Consider the following 14,024-nt stretch of genomic DNA (forward strand, 5'->3'; position numbering starts at 1 on the left):
TATCTGAAATATTCACTAGCAAGATATAAAATCTCTTCCCATATGATTTTAAATAAATTAAATGTAATCATACAATATGCCCATTTAAATATCAAAAGTGCAATAAAGATAAAAGATAAAATGAAAATCAGTAAACGCACTACAGGAGTGTCTTCACCTAAACTCTAGACATAGATAATGGTGCTTATTTAGATAAAAGTGCACTTAGTATGATCGTGATGGAAAAATAAGATCTGTTGTAGAAGTGATGGTGGGTGGGCAGGGAGGGGATCAGTAAGAAGCAGAGGTGGTGGAGAACTTGGTATGGATCGATTGCACTGCAATTCGAATCATCAGTCACTTACTTGAAAGCCTCCAGGGATGCCTTTCCTCATGGGGAGAGAGAGAGAGAGAGACCCTCCCCTTCACTCGATTGGCGTCAGCTGACTTCATTTTTCAGTGTCCGCCCCGCCTCCCTACATTCTTTCTCTGGATAGGCGGAGTGGGATGGGGCGGTCCAGTCAGCCTCTTCTCAGCTCAGCGGGCAAAAGCCCCCTTCCCCGCGGCAGAACGAATGGCCAGGCAGCGCGGCCATGGCGGGGCCTCCTGGGCGGTAGATGTAATGGAGGTAACTCTGCCCAAGTAATGGGAACTGATTTACCATGAGGGGAAGAGTAATCAAGATTACTTATTATCCTCTAAAGTAACTGTGTTACGTAACATTTACTAGCCACAAACAGAGAGCACCTGGGTGTAGTATTAACACCTCAGAAGGGACCAAGCCCCTATGCAACAAGCCTAAGCACCTTTACCCTGTAAAGCAACACCTGGTGACTCACGTGACCTGGGTAAGGAGAAATGAACCTGGTTCAGAGCCTGCCCTGTGTCCCACAGCTGCCTTTTGGAAGCACTGCATGTATGGCATGCACCGCTTAAATAAGCTGGCTGTGCACCGGAACATTCTGTGCATGCGTGCGTATGACGGCAAATTTTTAAGCGTCCAGATAAAGGCTACGGCACACGTGCAGCGAAGCCGCATGCGCCCAACTGCCAAGCACAGCAGCACTTTTGCACATGCATTTGTAAAAAGGGGAAATTGCGCACCGTCATGAGCCATAATACAGGTGAAGAACAGCCAGACACGAGGGAAAAAATTAATAAAACTATGCAAATCACTCACAGCTAGCCCAAAACTCCCCCGTATGGTCACCGCACACAGGTGTCCAGCCTCTAGCTATCTTGACTGATTGTTACAATCACTAAGACACCCCATAATAAGTAATTAAAGGGGTGTTTCACTTACCCGTTCAGGCGCAGGGCAGCTTAGTAAACTAAGAGCCTAATCTTCACCCATCACGACGGGTTCCTGTCACTTGAGGTCCTTCAAGGACTGAGTACCCCTTTTTATGTTTAGGGTCCACTCCCTTGGACCTGTACAGCACCCTGCAGGAATGCATTAGCGCTGTGGTGTCCAGAATTCCACTACGCAGGGTCCCGCAAGAGTCTGCATTACAGGCAAAACCTTGCAGGATCTTCTTTGAGAGGCTTGGGTACCATTTATCTAAGCATATAGAGCCTGTGTCAAATGGATCCGGTCAATCCCTTGATTAATTTAAGAACCATTTGTGGGACTAGAGACCTGGGGCTCAGAGAGCTCAAAACAACCGTGCCATCCACCTTGCAGACACTGGTAAAAAAAAAGAAAAAAAAAAAAAAAAAAACGGAAGTACTTTCTGTATGGGAGGGGTTATATAGGGGATCACTTCCTGTCTAAAGACCTTTGGTCTACCAGTGTCCAATCACCTGGAGAAGAAGTATAACCCAGTAGGTAATGAATATTAGCCCAACTCTGTGTCCCATGATGTATGAAAAAAAAAAAACTCCACGCCTTTGGTCTCCGTGCCTGTATTCTTTGCTGGTTCTCATCCTACCTATCCCACTGCACCCTTTTGTGTCACTTACAATTTTGCTTCCCCTTCTCATCTTTCTGTTGGGGTCCCCGAGGTGCTGTTCTTGGACCTCTCCTATTCTCGATAGAATATATATACATACATATATACATATACACACACACACATACATATACATATACACATACACACACACACACACACACACACACACACACACACACACACACACACACACACACACACCTCCCTGGGCCAGCTAATAGCATCCCATGGCTTTCAATGTCACCCAAATCTATCTCTTTACCCCTCAGCTCACAACTGAGTCTCTGCAGGTCAAAGAACAGAAAGATCACAGTTAGAATAAAAGAAACTGATTTATTAACAAAAAATAAATAGCACACTTAGGGCTAGTTTACACTTGCTTCAAACACGCTTTATTAAAGCTCTCTGAACACCAGTCAAAGCTCCTGTCACTAAATAAAATGTTTAGCTTGCAGTCCCGTTTACACCTGGTTTTGCTTGAGGCTTCGCTGGAGCTTCAAGTGAGCTTTGCAATAGACTTCTATGGAGGCTTTGAAGACACTTTGAAGCACCACTGAAGCTTCATGGGGCATAATTTTTGAAGTGAAGCCAAAGCAAAAAGCAGGTGTAAACAGGACTGTAAGCTAACCATTTTATTTAGTGACAGGAGCTTTGACTAGTGTTCAGAGAGCTTTAACAAAACAAAGCCTTCTTTTGAAGCAAGTGTAAACTAGCTCTTACAATTAAAAACTGGTAGATCAGCATGGGAAGCAGAGGGCACCAGGACAAATACATCACCAGGCAAAGTTGAAGTAGCAGCAGCTCTCGATCTAATAGCTGGCATACAGGGATCTTGCTCGGTCAGCTGTCAAAAGAAGCACCAAGAGACAGCATCCTCAGCCACTATGGTAGGACACTGTCCGTTGGCACTTCTTTTGACAGCTGTCAGAACAAGATGCCTGTATGCCAGTTATTAGATTGGGAGCTGCTGCTACATCAACTTAGCCTTGTGATGCGTTTGTCCTGGTGCCCTCTGCTTCCCATGCTCATCTACCAGGTTTTAACTAAGTGTGCTATTCATTTTTGTTAATAAATCAGTTGCTTTTATTCTAACTTGATCAGCGCAGCTCAAACAACAGAGACAGCAGCACGGCATCCAACCCATCCCCACATGCCAAGGTGTAAATCAGCCTCTGCAACATCTCTAAAATACGTTCCATCATAACCAATGACACCACCAAGCACCTAGTCCACTACCTGTTTATCTCTCACCTTGACTACTGCAACTCCCTCCTCATTGGATCGCCTTTACATAGGCTATCCCCCTTCACTATATACATATTCTTTATTATATTGTACAGGTATTTTCCCCACCTTCTTAAAGTGGTTGTAAAAGGCACAAGGTTTTTTTAGCTTCAGGTATTTATGCATGAAGCTAAAAAACCTTCTGCGTGCATCAGTTTCCTCAGCCCCCCTAATGCTTACCCGAACCCCCACTTGAGCCAACGATGTCCACAACAGCTTTACCTCTCTCGGGATTCTCACTCCTGATTGGTTTTTGGCAGCAGCAAGAGCCATTGGCTCCCACTGCTGTCAATCACAGCCAATGAGTCAATCAGGAGACAGAGGGGGTGGGGCAGCGTCATGGCTCCATGTGTGAATAGACACACAGAGTTGCTGATTGGGAGCCCTCACCGCAAGCTGCTTGACATCGTAGCACCCGGCAGGAGGGAGGGGACAGGAGCTCCGGCGAGGGACCCGAGGAGAGAAGGATCCATACTGCTCTGTGCAAAACCATTACACAGAGCAGGCAAATATGACTTTTTTTTTTTTTTTTTTTATAACGGAGGACTTTACAATCACTTTAAGTCCTGTGTCTGACTTATACTTACCACTCACATCACACATGCTGTGCTGACTGACAATACCGGTGTCATTCTCTTTATCAGCTGGCCACTTGTAGATGAAGAGAGCGCTGTGGGAGGAGCCTGCATCTAGGACAATGCCATACTGGAAAGAAAAGTGAAGTCAAAATTACATTAAAGACCAAAATGAAAAAAAAAAAAAAAAAAATACATTGATCAATAAATCAGAGCTCATGGCTCCAAGTCTGAAAAGAAATGTCTGCTTTACCGATAAATAGCTGGCCCCACCCCTGGCATCAGCCAAATGCAGTCCCTGTACAGCAGTGCTGGAGTGTGAGAGGAAGAAGCAACACAGGGAGCCAGTCAGTTCATAGGAGGAGAAAGCAGAGCGTCTGAGAAAGTTCTGTGGGGGAAATCTCTGGATTGAAGGTGAATATTGGAGCAAAAGTTGGATTTGTTTATCTTTTAATAGGTGATTAATTTTTAGCTGGCGTTCTACTTTAGGCTTTATACTTGACTTGTTGCTGGTAATGCCTTCCAAAAAAACTAAATGTATTAGATAAAATGTTTAAAAACACAATTCTCCATTTTGTTCAGTGGCAATTTTAAAACAAGACTAATTTATAAAGCAGTAAATGGGACATACACTAAACATTCAAGATGATTTTCATTTGCTGTAAAAAATAACCACACACACACACACACGGCGATTCGCCTACATTAAATATTAATTTCAATTGCAAGCTCAATGAGCAGGACCCTCCTAATGCCCCGTACACACGTTCCGATTATCGGACCACAAAAGTCGCTTTCGGACAGATCGTTCGATCACGACAGTCTGTCCAACCAAATCCGAAGGGACAAACGGGAAAACTTTGGTCGGATGACAGCCCACCATACGACAATCGTGTAGTCAGTACAGTATGCGTCCGATAAAAGTTGTTCGACAAACACCACGCATGACCGGAAACATGAAAATAAACCAGAAGGACACGCGGGTCACACGTATTTGACATCATTTAAAATACGTAGCTACGCACAATGGAAAATTTTTCAAGAATCGTACGACAAAAATCTTACACACATTTTGCACTGTTGTATTCGATCTTAGTTGTATGCAACAAAACGATCTGTCTTACGATATTCGGAACGTGTGTATGGGGCATAACCCTCTAGTATTGAATGCATTGTAACTGTACTGCCCCTTTTCTTTAGAGGGAGCTGTGCAAACGTGATAGATATATATTCTATACACACACACACACACACACACACAAACACACACATAGATATATATCTATCTACACACACTGTATATTGGCATTTGCAGCTTTGTTGCTCTGCCATCTGCATGAGTAGTTTCTCACAAGTTGTACCGACTACAAGAAATGGAGGGCAATATGGAAGGGAGCTCCTGCACACATCCTGTGATTGACAACCATAGCTGTGCATGTTCCCCTGTGAGACTGTGAGGGAGGGATGTCCATTCCCTCCACTCAGATATCAGATTATACTCGGCTTTCCTTTCTGAGCTGTGCAGTGTGTGACCTCAAATCAAGAACCCCACCCACGAAAGCCTGTGTAAAATTCAGAACTATTTTTTTTTAATTGACAATTTTTATAAAATGTTGATCATTGAGAGAGATATATATATATATATATATATATATATATATATATATATATATATATATATATATATATATATATATATATATATATATATATATATATATATATATATATATACACACACATACATATACATATACACACACATACATATACACACACACACACACACACACACACACATACAGTACATATTCCCACACAAGTACAAGAGGAGGTGATGAAATAAAGCCGAGAGGGGGAGGGAAATGGAAAGTAAGGGATGGATCGACAGACTTCTGTAGATGGCGTGGATGCATCCCGCAGTTATCAAACATGAGGCATAGTCGCTTAGTAGAAGGGGGTTGAGATATGGTTCAAGAAGGCTTTCACACTGGAGTGACAGGAGGGCACTTTACAGGCGCCTGTAATGCGCCTCAGTGTGAAAGTAGCCTTATATCATGTGTTTTTTAATCTAACAGCAGGTCTTTGGAGTGTTAGAGGAAACTGGTGTACCCTGAGGAAACCCATGCAGGCACTGCAAGAACATACAAACTCAGGGTAGGTAGTGCCATGGCTGGGATTCAAACTGATGACCCCAGTGCTGCTCGGCAGAAGTGCTAACTACTTAGCCACGAGGCTGCCCTTAGTTAACTAGTTATCCTTGTTTAGTTGCTTCAAGGTTTTTTTTTTCCAGTTTTTGTAACTTTTTCTCTCAGATTACTTGTTTTAGGTCAGAATGTTGTGTACATTTTTATTAATGTATGTTGTCAGATGTCCCCCAGTGTTAGTTTTACTGCAATACACTCACGTATATTCGCATACACGCATATTCGCACAGACGTTGGTGGAAGACCATTGGCTGTGGAAGCCTTCCCGTAGACATGGCAGATCTATTTCCTCTTTTAGGGATGTTCGTTTATGCCTCACCAAGAGACCGGCCACCTCATGGTGATTGCATTAACGCTTCTAGCCAACAGATCTGCGTACATGGGACCCATAGCATAACCATACAAAAATTTGGGCCCACTGAGCCATGATAGAGTACAGCTCGTGTCATTAGTAGCACAATCGCGTGCAGAGCCCTGTAAGTAGTGTTCAAATTGTGAGACACTGTGTCTCCCAATAAGCTGACGACATGGCTCTGCACACGTCACTACTGGAATTCTATATGAATATATACATGTGTGTGATTGGCTGAATCGGAAGCCACCACCTTCCTTTGTTATTCATGTTTACAGTATAAATAAAAGCAGTAGATCATTCTATTGCAGGATTTTGTGAAGCTCAACGTGATACCAGTGTCTGTCTGCGTTACTTGGAGATAAACAAGTGCGCTTTCCCGGCATTATAACAGAGAGCTACAATTGTCCTCATTAGCACATGGAATTATTTGCTTATAGGAGAAGCTTATAATTTCCACCACAAGAGGTAGCGGTTCTATTGGATAATGTTTCTAGTAAGGTCTGTCAAGCCATTAATACTACATTTCGCTCACACATTCTTCCAGTGATAAGAAAAGTTTGTTAACATTCCATTAATTTTTTTTTTACTGTGTTATAAAAAAAATAAAATAAAAGTTTTAATATTAAGTGGTCATGAGAAAAGGCTGAAAACACTATTAAAAAATGTATATACCAGTATAAAAACTAAAAACCATTTTGATTGGTTTTTAGGTTTTACTTACGCACAATTTCTTGCAATACCAAATCAATGTGGTAACAGGGCAGAAACATTGTCAAAAAAAACTAATAAAATCATCTTCAGCACTCAAAACCACATCTACCTGCCCTAATGTCATTTATTTACATTAAGTTGTAATATTAGCTAACATCATCACTTTGCCAGTAACATGCCAAGTTTCTCCTCCAGCCTCCAGCTTTGCATTACCTCTTATGGCTGTGTGTAGGAGGAAAAGAAGAAGAACAGGGTTATCCAGTACACTATTACCTTACCCTTTGTTTTAACATTTGTCCCTATCTAACCGCTAATATGCAAACTCTGCAGTTATCCATTTACTGGATGTCTTTGGAAACCCGCTCCATTGCATCATTTTGGTTGGCAAGACAGTTGGTGCAAAATAAAAATGCTCTTGCAGCATCACGAGAGCGTGGGTGGTGGTGTCCCCCTCTCAAAACCTGATCAACTAGGTCATAGAACGGAAAGGAGGGCGGGGGGGGGGGGGGGTAGGCACAAACATAACTACCCACCATACCCCATCCCTACTAGTTTTCATAGGGCATTTTATATAATACTTTGAAAACAGGTTTTGTGACAGGTTTAAATGATATAGAGATATAGATAGATATTATACACGATTTATATAGCGCCAACAGTTTACGCATCGCTTTACAATGTATAGGGGGGGACAACACAATTACAGTACAATACAAAAAAGGTACAGGAGGGCCCCGCCAAATAATAGATAGATAGAGAGCACTGACATGCTTGTTTATTAATGTGTGTTTCCATGTAATGATCAAAAGTCTATGGACGTTTCTAGGGCTTAGTATTTGGCACCATCTAGCAGTCAAATACTGGTACTGAACTTAAATGTTTACTGCTTTGAAGAAAGCACAAGACACATATACAGGAAGTAACTGTTTTGATCAGAAGGTTGACCCTTTTACCCAGGAGGATTGATGACCTACCCATGAATACTTTCTCTAGCAGTGCATGCTGGGTAGGACATAAAAGGGCCTGAGCGGCCATTTTAGGTCTCTTGGGATCACATGGCCAGCCTGTGAGGATCTGTGTCAAGGCCCTCCCGGGAGACAGGCCCACAGCCATTTGCGGAGCGCAACCTCGCTTGTTTGTGCGAGTGACCGGATTGGAGAGATCCAGAGATGCTCGTTTGAGAAGCGGAAGACCGGGCTCACCCAGCGGAGCGGAACCGATCTAGCTGACAGAGAAGCAAGCTGCAGTCACTGGACCAAAGCTACTACACGGTGCTCCGATCCAGTTGGTGAGCGGGTTACGGCCCACAGTTTGTTTATTTTCACACGCAGTTAGACTCATACACAGGCCTCACTGGGATTTATAGTTCCAAGGAGGAGGAGCAGAGCAACTGACACTGAGCAGGCTTGAGGCCTACCTACTCTGACATCCCAAGCCTTGTAGCATAAGTACTTAAGTTTTACCAGGAGCACCTTTACCTAAACTTAACTTACTTTAATCTATGGATTACAAATCACAAGGGATTACTTTAGCTAGCGAAGACAAGAAGATCAAAAGACCAAGTACTTTAAGTGAGATCTCACACATAGCTTAAAAAGTAAGGGGAGCTCCCGGGCATTTATCTATATGTATATTGTTGGATATTGTTCATATTGAATCCCATTGTACTGTCGTCCTATGTTGGGATGACAGCGCAATTACTGTAATCACTTCTTTGAATATTTTCACAGTAAATTACACTGTTTAAGCATCCAGTTGTGTTGCGTACTACTGTTTTTTCCCCCAGCAGGTGGAGCCAGTGGATCCTGAGGTTATAATACAGGTACCTTGCATTGTGTTATATATTGTATTGTATTGAACCACAGCTGTGTCAAGGGGATAGAGAGCCAAGTAGTGGGGTGTTATTACCAGAGTGTAGGCCAAAATCAAACCAGCCGCTCCTTCGGGAGTCAATGCCACACACATATACACATTTAATACACATACATACATGAAATCCTGAAAAAAAAAAAAAATACTGAAATCTTTTAGGTGGAGGGTAGTAAAACTAAAAAACAAACTATGGATTGCATAAGTGTGCACAACCTTAAACGAATACTATGTTGAAGCACCTTTTAATTTTTATTACAGCACTCAGTCTTTTTGTGTACGAGTCTGAGTCTATCACCATGGCACATCTTGATTTGGCAATATTTGCCCACTCTTTGCAAAACACTTCAAATCTGTCAGATTGCAAGGCCATCTGTGCACAGCCCTCTTCAGATCACCCCACAGACTTTCAATTGTATTCAGGTCTGGGCCATTCCAAAACTTTATTTTTTTAAATCAAGTAAATTTTTAGTTAGATAAAAAAAGGATAGAGAACAAACACACATTTATACCTCCTTCGCTTTTTCCTTTGAACCCACCACCCCAACATTTAACATACATAGCTTTATTTGAGCAATGCAATACAGTTCATTTTTCCCCTTTTTTTATCAAAAATAGTGTGCCATTTCTAGTCACTGTACATAAATTGCAAACAGCAGAAAAGAAAAAGCAGAAACAAAATCTTGGTATCCAAAAAGGGGAAGAGCCTCTTTATCCTTAGCTCTATATCTCATCCTTCCCTTATCTACTAATCAAGCATGCTCATATTTTTTTTAAACATTTTGTCATTTCCCCCTTTTAAATTATACAAAAATCTTTCCTTTGTGTTATTGACCTCATCCACCCACTCTACACAGGTTGGTGGGTTCAACACAAGCCACCTCCTTGCTATAAATTTCCATGCAAGGAAAAGGCATCCAACTATTGCCGTTTGTCTCCCCCACATATTCTTATCCTTCTCCATATAACCCAATAAGCATATTTGGAGTCTAGGTGGAGAAATATTCCAAATACCCTACTTATTATTCCCACAACTACACTCCAGTATCTATTTAACGTAGGGTACCTCCACATCGTATGGATTAGAGCTCCCTTTGGGTCCCTGCATCTTGGGCATTTAGCATCCATCCTTCAGCCATATAAAAATAATTTCTGAAGTGTCTTATATGCTCTATGTAGTAGCATCAAACGTGACCTATTTCCAGCATATGCTTCCATTGTTCGTTTGATATGTCCCCCAGGTCTTCCTCTCATCCCCTCCTGCAGGGAAGCTCATTTCCCCTTATCACCCTGTCACATATACAATCATATATAAAATTAGATCAACACCTTGGATAAACCAGCATTACTTTTCGAAGAATATTTACCTCACTCTACTCTGGTTGCCTCTCTTTAAATTGTATCTTCAAAGTGCGACTGACTTGCAGATATTTTTTTTTTTATTATTTAGGTTTTGTAACATACATACAACAGGCCACAGATAATGGCTATCAACCACCGGCTACAATACACTTACCGGTGTACAGTTAGAAGAAAAGGAAACATGGCAAAAAAACAAAAAAAAAAAAAAACACAATAACGAAATTATAACCCTCCCCCCAGCATCAGAACTTTTTGCCTAGACAATGCCTGAACCCCCAGCCAGAGGTAGGCACATAACAGTTCCTGAACTATTGGACACCCTGCGCTGTCTTACCGGATACTGTTATTAATATGCCCAGCCCCCCCATCAGAAGAAATTAAGAGCTGGCAAGGAGAAAACATTTCCCACTCCCAGAATGATAGCACCACAATTGTTGGTTAACTACACCAGTACCTCAGTTATATTCACCTCCCTTCTTTTTATATAATACCAAGGATCCATAGCTGTAGCTTCCCTGAAGTTACCTTATCTACAGAAGCCACCCAGCCCCCCCAAACCTTGTCAAATTTAGTTATTTGATCAGAGGTGCACTAAGTAGCGTTGTAAAAGGGTACCGCCTTGTTGACTAATGCCTTCCAGGATACCAAGGTTGGAGTTGAGGAGCTTTTCAACTAAAGTATAATCTGCTTTTTAGCATAGAATAGCAATAAGGTAAGAAGAGTCTGTATAGCCCTGGTAATAGCCAAAAGGTTCCACCAGATACAATAGACACACCTCAATAGACATGGGAATCGAAATAGAAGTGACCGACCTGATACATCATGCAACAGCTTGCCAGTAAGGTTTGAATTGTGGACAGTCCCACAATATATGAAGTTTGCTAGGGGTGCTGAGCACCTCCAGCATAAAGATTGTTGGTTCCCGAACATTTTAACAAGTCTAGCTGGAGTTAGATAAATCCTGTTCAGGAATTTATAATAAATTAGTCTGTCTCTGGTAGAAACCAGGTGCTGAAATGCAGTTCCCCACATATCATCCCTGTCCAACCCTGGGGCTACAGCCCATCTGCAGGGAGTTTGGTAGGTCATAACGTAGTTTCAAATCATCGAATGTCATTAGGGTACCGTTCGCTACAATGTGGTGTAAAATCTTAACTCCGTATTTAGTCCAGACTATCGGGTCTGGGTAATCCAAAAAAAAAAAAAAAAAAAAAGAAGTGATAAATTAGGATTTCTCCATGGGGTGGGGGTGGGGGAAAATTGGCGAAGACTAGACGCCCTCAGTCCCCGCGTCGTGGACTGTGCCCTTATCACTGAGCGCATGGAGGGTGTTAGGAGATAGGGAACCCTCAGTTTATCCAAAAGCAGAACAATATTCATTTATTAATTATATATTCTTTTGGGATTTAAGGTTATGTATATTCCTAAATATTTGAGCTTATTAACCATTTCTATTTGTGAAATCTCTGGTGGCAGGTCCATCTTCGTTGGGTCAACTGGAAGCAGCATTGATGTATCCCAGGTTATATTTAGGCCAGATATCCGCTCAAAATCTGCAATTATGTCCACTGCTGCTGCCAAGATCTTCGTATCCCCCAGAAACAGTAACACATCATCAGCATATAATGCCATTTTCTCCACTCCTGATGCCCTCTGTAATCCCTGTATCTTTACAGGTGACCTAACAGTTATAATTAATGGCTCCATTGCCAATAACAAGGGTGACAAAAGGACACCCCTGTCTTGTCCCACGGGTCGAAGAAAAGACCTCAGAGCACATATTGTTTATCTTCACTTTTGCTTTGGGCCTTTCATATAGAAGCCTTACCCAACCAACGTACTTCAGACCAAACTGGAAGGCAGCCAAGGTTTGCCACAAATAATGCCATTCCAGGCTGTCAAAGGCCTTGCCTACATCCAGGGACAGCATCCCTTGACCCTACATTAGTTAGTTATCGGAACTTGTAGGTTTAACCACACCCTCCTTATATTAATACTGGTTGATCTGTTGGGTATAAACCATGTCTGGTCCATCCAAAAACCTTTAATCTTCTTCTGGTTAAGCCAGTCCTTTGCAGATTTGGATGTATGCTTTGGGTCGTTGTCAGGCTAAAAAGATGTTCTTCATGTTCAGCTTTCTAGCAGAAGCCTGGAGGTTTTGTGCCAATATTGTCTGGTATGTGGAACTGTTCATAATTCCCTCTACCTTGACTAAGGCCCCTGTTCCAGCTGAAGAAAAACAGCATCAATGCATGATGCTGCCACTACCATGCTTCACTGTGGGTATGGTGTTCTTTTGGTGTTGTTCAGTGTTTTTGCCCCAAACACATCAGACCATAACACATTTTCCTACATGCTTTTTGGGAGACTTCAGATGTGTTTTTGGAAAAAATTATCCGGGCTTGGATGTTTTTTCTTTCTAAGAAAAGGCTTCACTCTTGCCATTCTACACCATTGCTCAGATATCTGAAGAACATGGGAGAGCGTTGTCACTAGGGATGCACCGAATGGGTTTTTTGGTGCCGAAACCGATACCAAAAATAAATCTTCCTTGATCCCGAAAACCAAAACCGCACTGATACCGAAATTGACTATTTTTAAAAAATATTTTTATACAGGAGATGGCCAGAGACTGCGGGCATGCTACATGAGATGGTCAGAGACTGCGGGCATGCTACAGGAGATCAATGCAGCCTCACCGTGCCCAGCAGCCTACCAGTGCATATGAACAAACATACACAATATAATTTTATATACACACACACACACACACACACACACACACACACATCTAGGCCCCTTTCTCAAGATAGGCCCATTTGCCCCCCCAAAAAAATAATAATAATAATAAAAAAAATTGACTTCGAGGATTGTAGCTCGGCTATCAGGAGTCACAGAGACCCCACATTTGGGGGGTAGGTAGCTAAATACCCACTCCAGCACTGGTTAAAATGTGTGGCTGCTATCATCTATGGTTCCGTTCCAGTATCCTAATAGTAAACACTGAAGCGACCTCATGACGTCACTTCCCGTTTACTCGGCTGCCAATGGCGCCGGTTTTAAAAAAAAATATACGGTATTCAGAATCGCCGTTTTCGGCGATCTGAATACATTGAAGTGTAAAGGAGGGATGGGGGGGGGGGTCCCCCCGGTCCCTCCATAAAGAGTACCTGTCATCACCTATTACTGTCACAAGGGATGTTTATATTCCTTGTGACAGCAATAAAAGTGATCAAATTTAAAAAAACAATTTAGTCATTGCGAAGCAAAGAAAAACGCATACTGAAGTCGCGCCCGCATATGTAAACGGTGTTCAAATCACACATGTGAGGTATCGCCGCGATCGTCAGAGCGAGAGCAATAATTCTAGTGCTAGAACTCCTCTGTAACGCCAACCTGGTAACCGTAAACATTTTTTAAAGCGTCACCTATTGAGTTTTTAGGTACCGTACTTTGTCGTCAATCCACGAATGCGTGCGATTATAACGTGTGACATGTTTGGTATCTATTTACTCGGCGTAACATTATCTTTCACATTATGCAAAAAAATTGGGCTAGTTTTACTGCTTAGTTTTTTTTAAATTCATGAAAGTGTCCCTTTTCCCAAAAAGTTGCGTTTAAAACACCGCCGCGCAAATACCGCGTGACATAAAATATTGCAACAATCTGCGTTTTATTTTCTAGAGTCTCTGCTAAATATATAATGTTTGGGGGTTCCAAGTAATTT

The 14,024-nt window shown here is 42.1% G+C and overlaps 1 protein-coding gene across 1 annotated transcript in view; it reads right to left on the bottom strand.

Annotated features, from left to right (window-relative positions):
- The window catches only part of ENTPD2 (ectonucleoside triphosphate diphosphohydrolase 2), a 77,621-nt gene that overhangs the window by 31,869 nt on the left and 31,728 nt on the right, over nucleotides 1-14,024 (bottom strand). The window contains exon 2 of the mRNA XM_077477196.1: nucleotides 3,806-3,923. Within this exon, the coding sequence (XP_077333322.1) occupies nucleotides 3,806-3,923 (118 nt within the window). The remainder of the gene's footprint in view (nucleotides 1-3,805; nucleotides 3,924-14,024) is intronic.

This window comes from Lithobates pipiens, unplaced genomic scaffold (genome assembly GCF_037356315.1).
Source record: "Lithobates pipiens isolate NorthernLeopardFrog02 unplaced genomic scaffold, aLitPip1_a1.2 Scaffold_1, whole genome shotgun sequence".
In the NCBI taxonomy this organism is placed as follows: domain Eukaryota; kingdom Metazoa; phylum Chordata; class Amphibia; order Anura; family Ranidae; genus Lithobates; species Lithobates pipiens.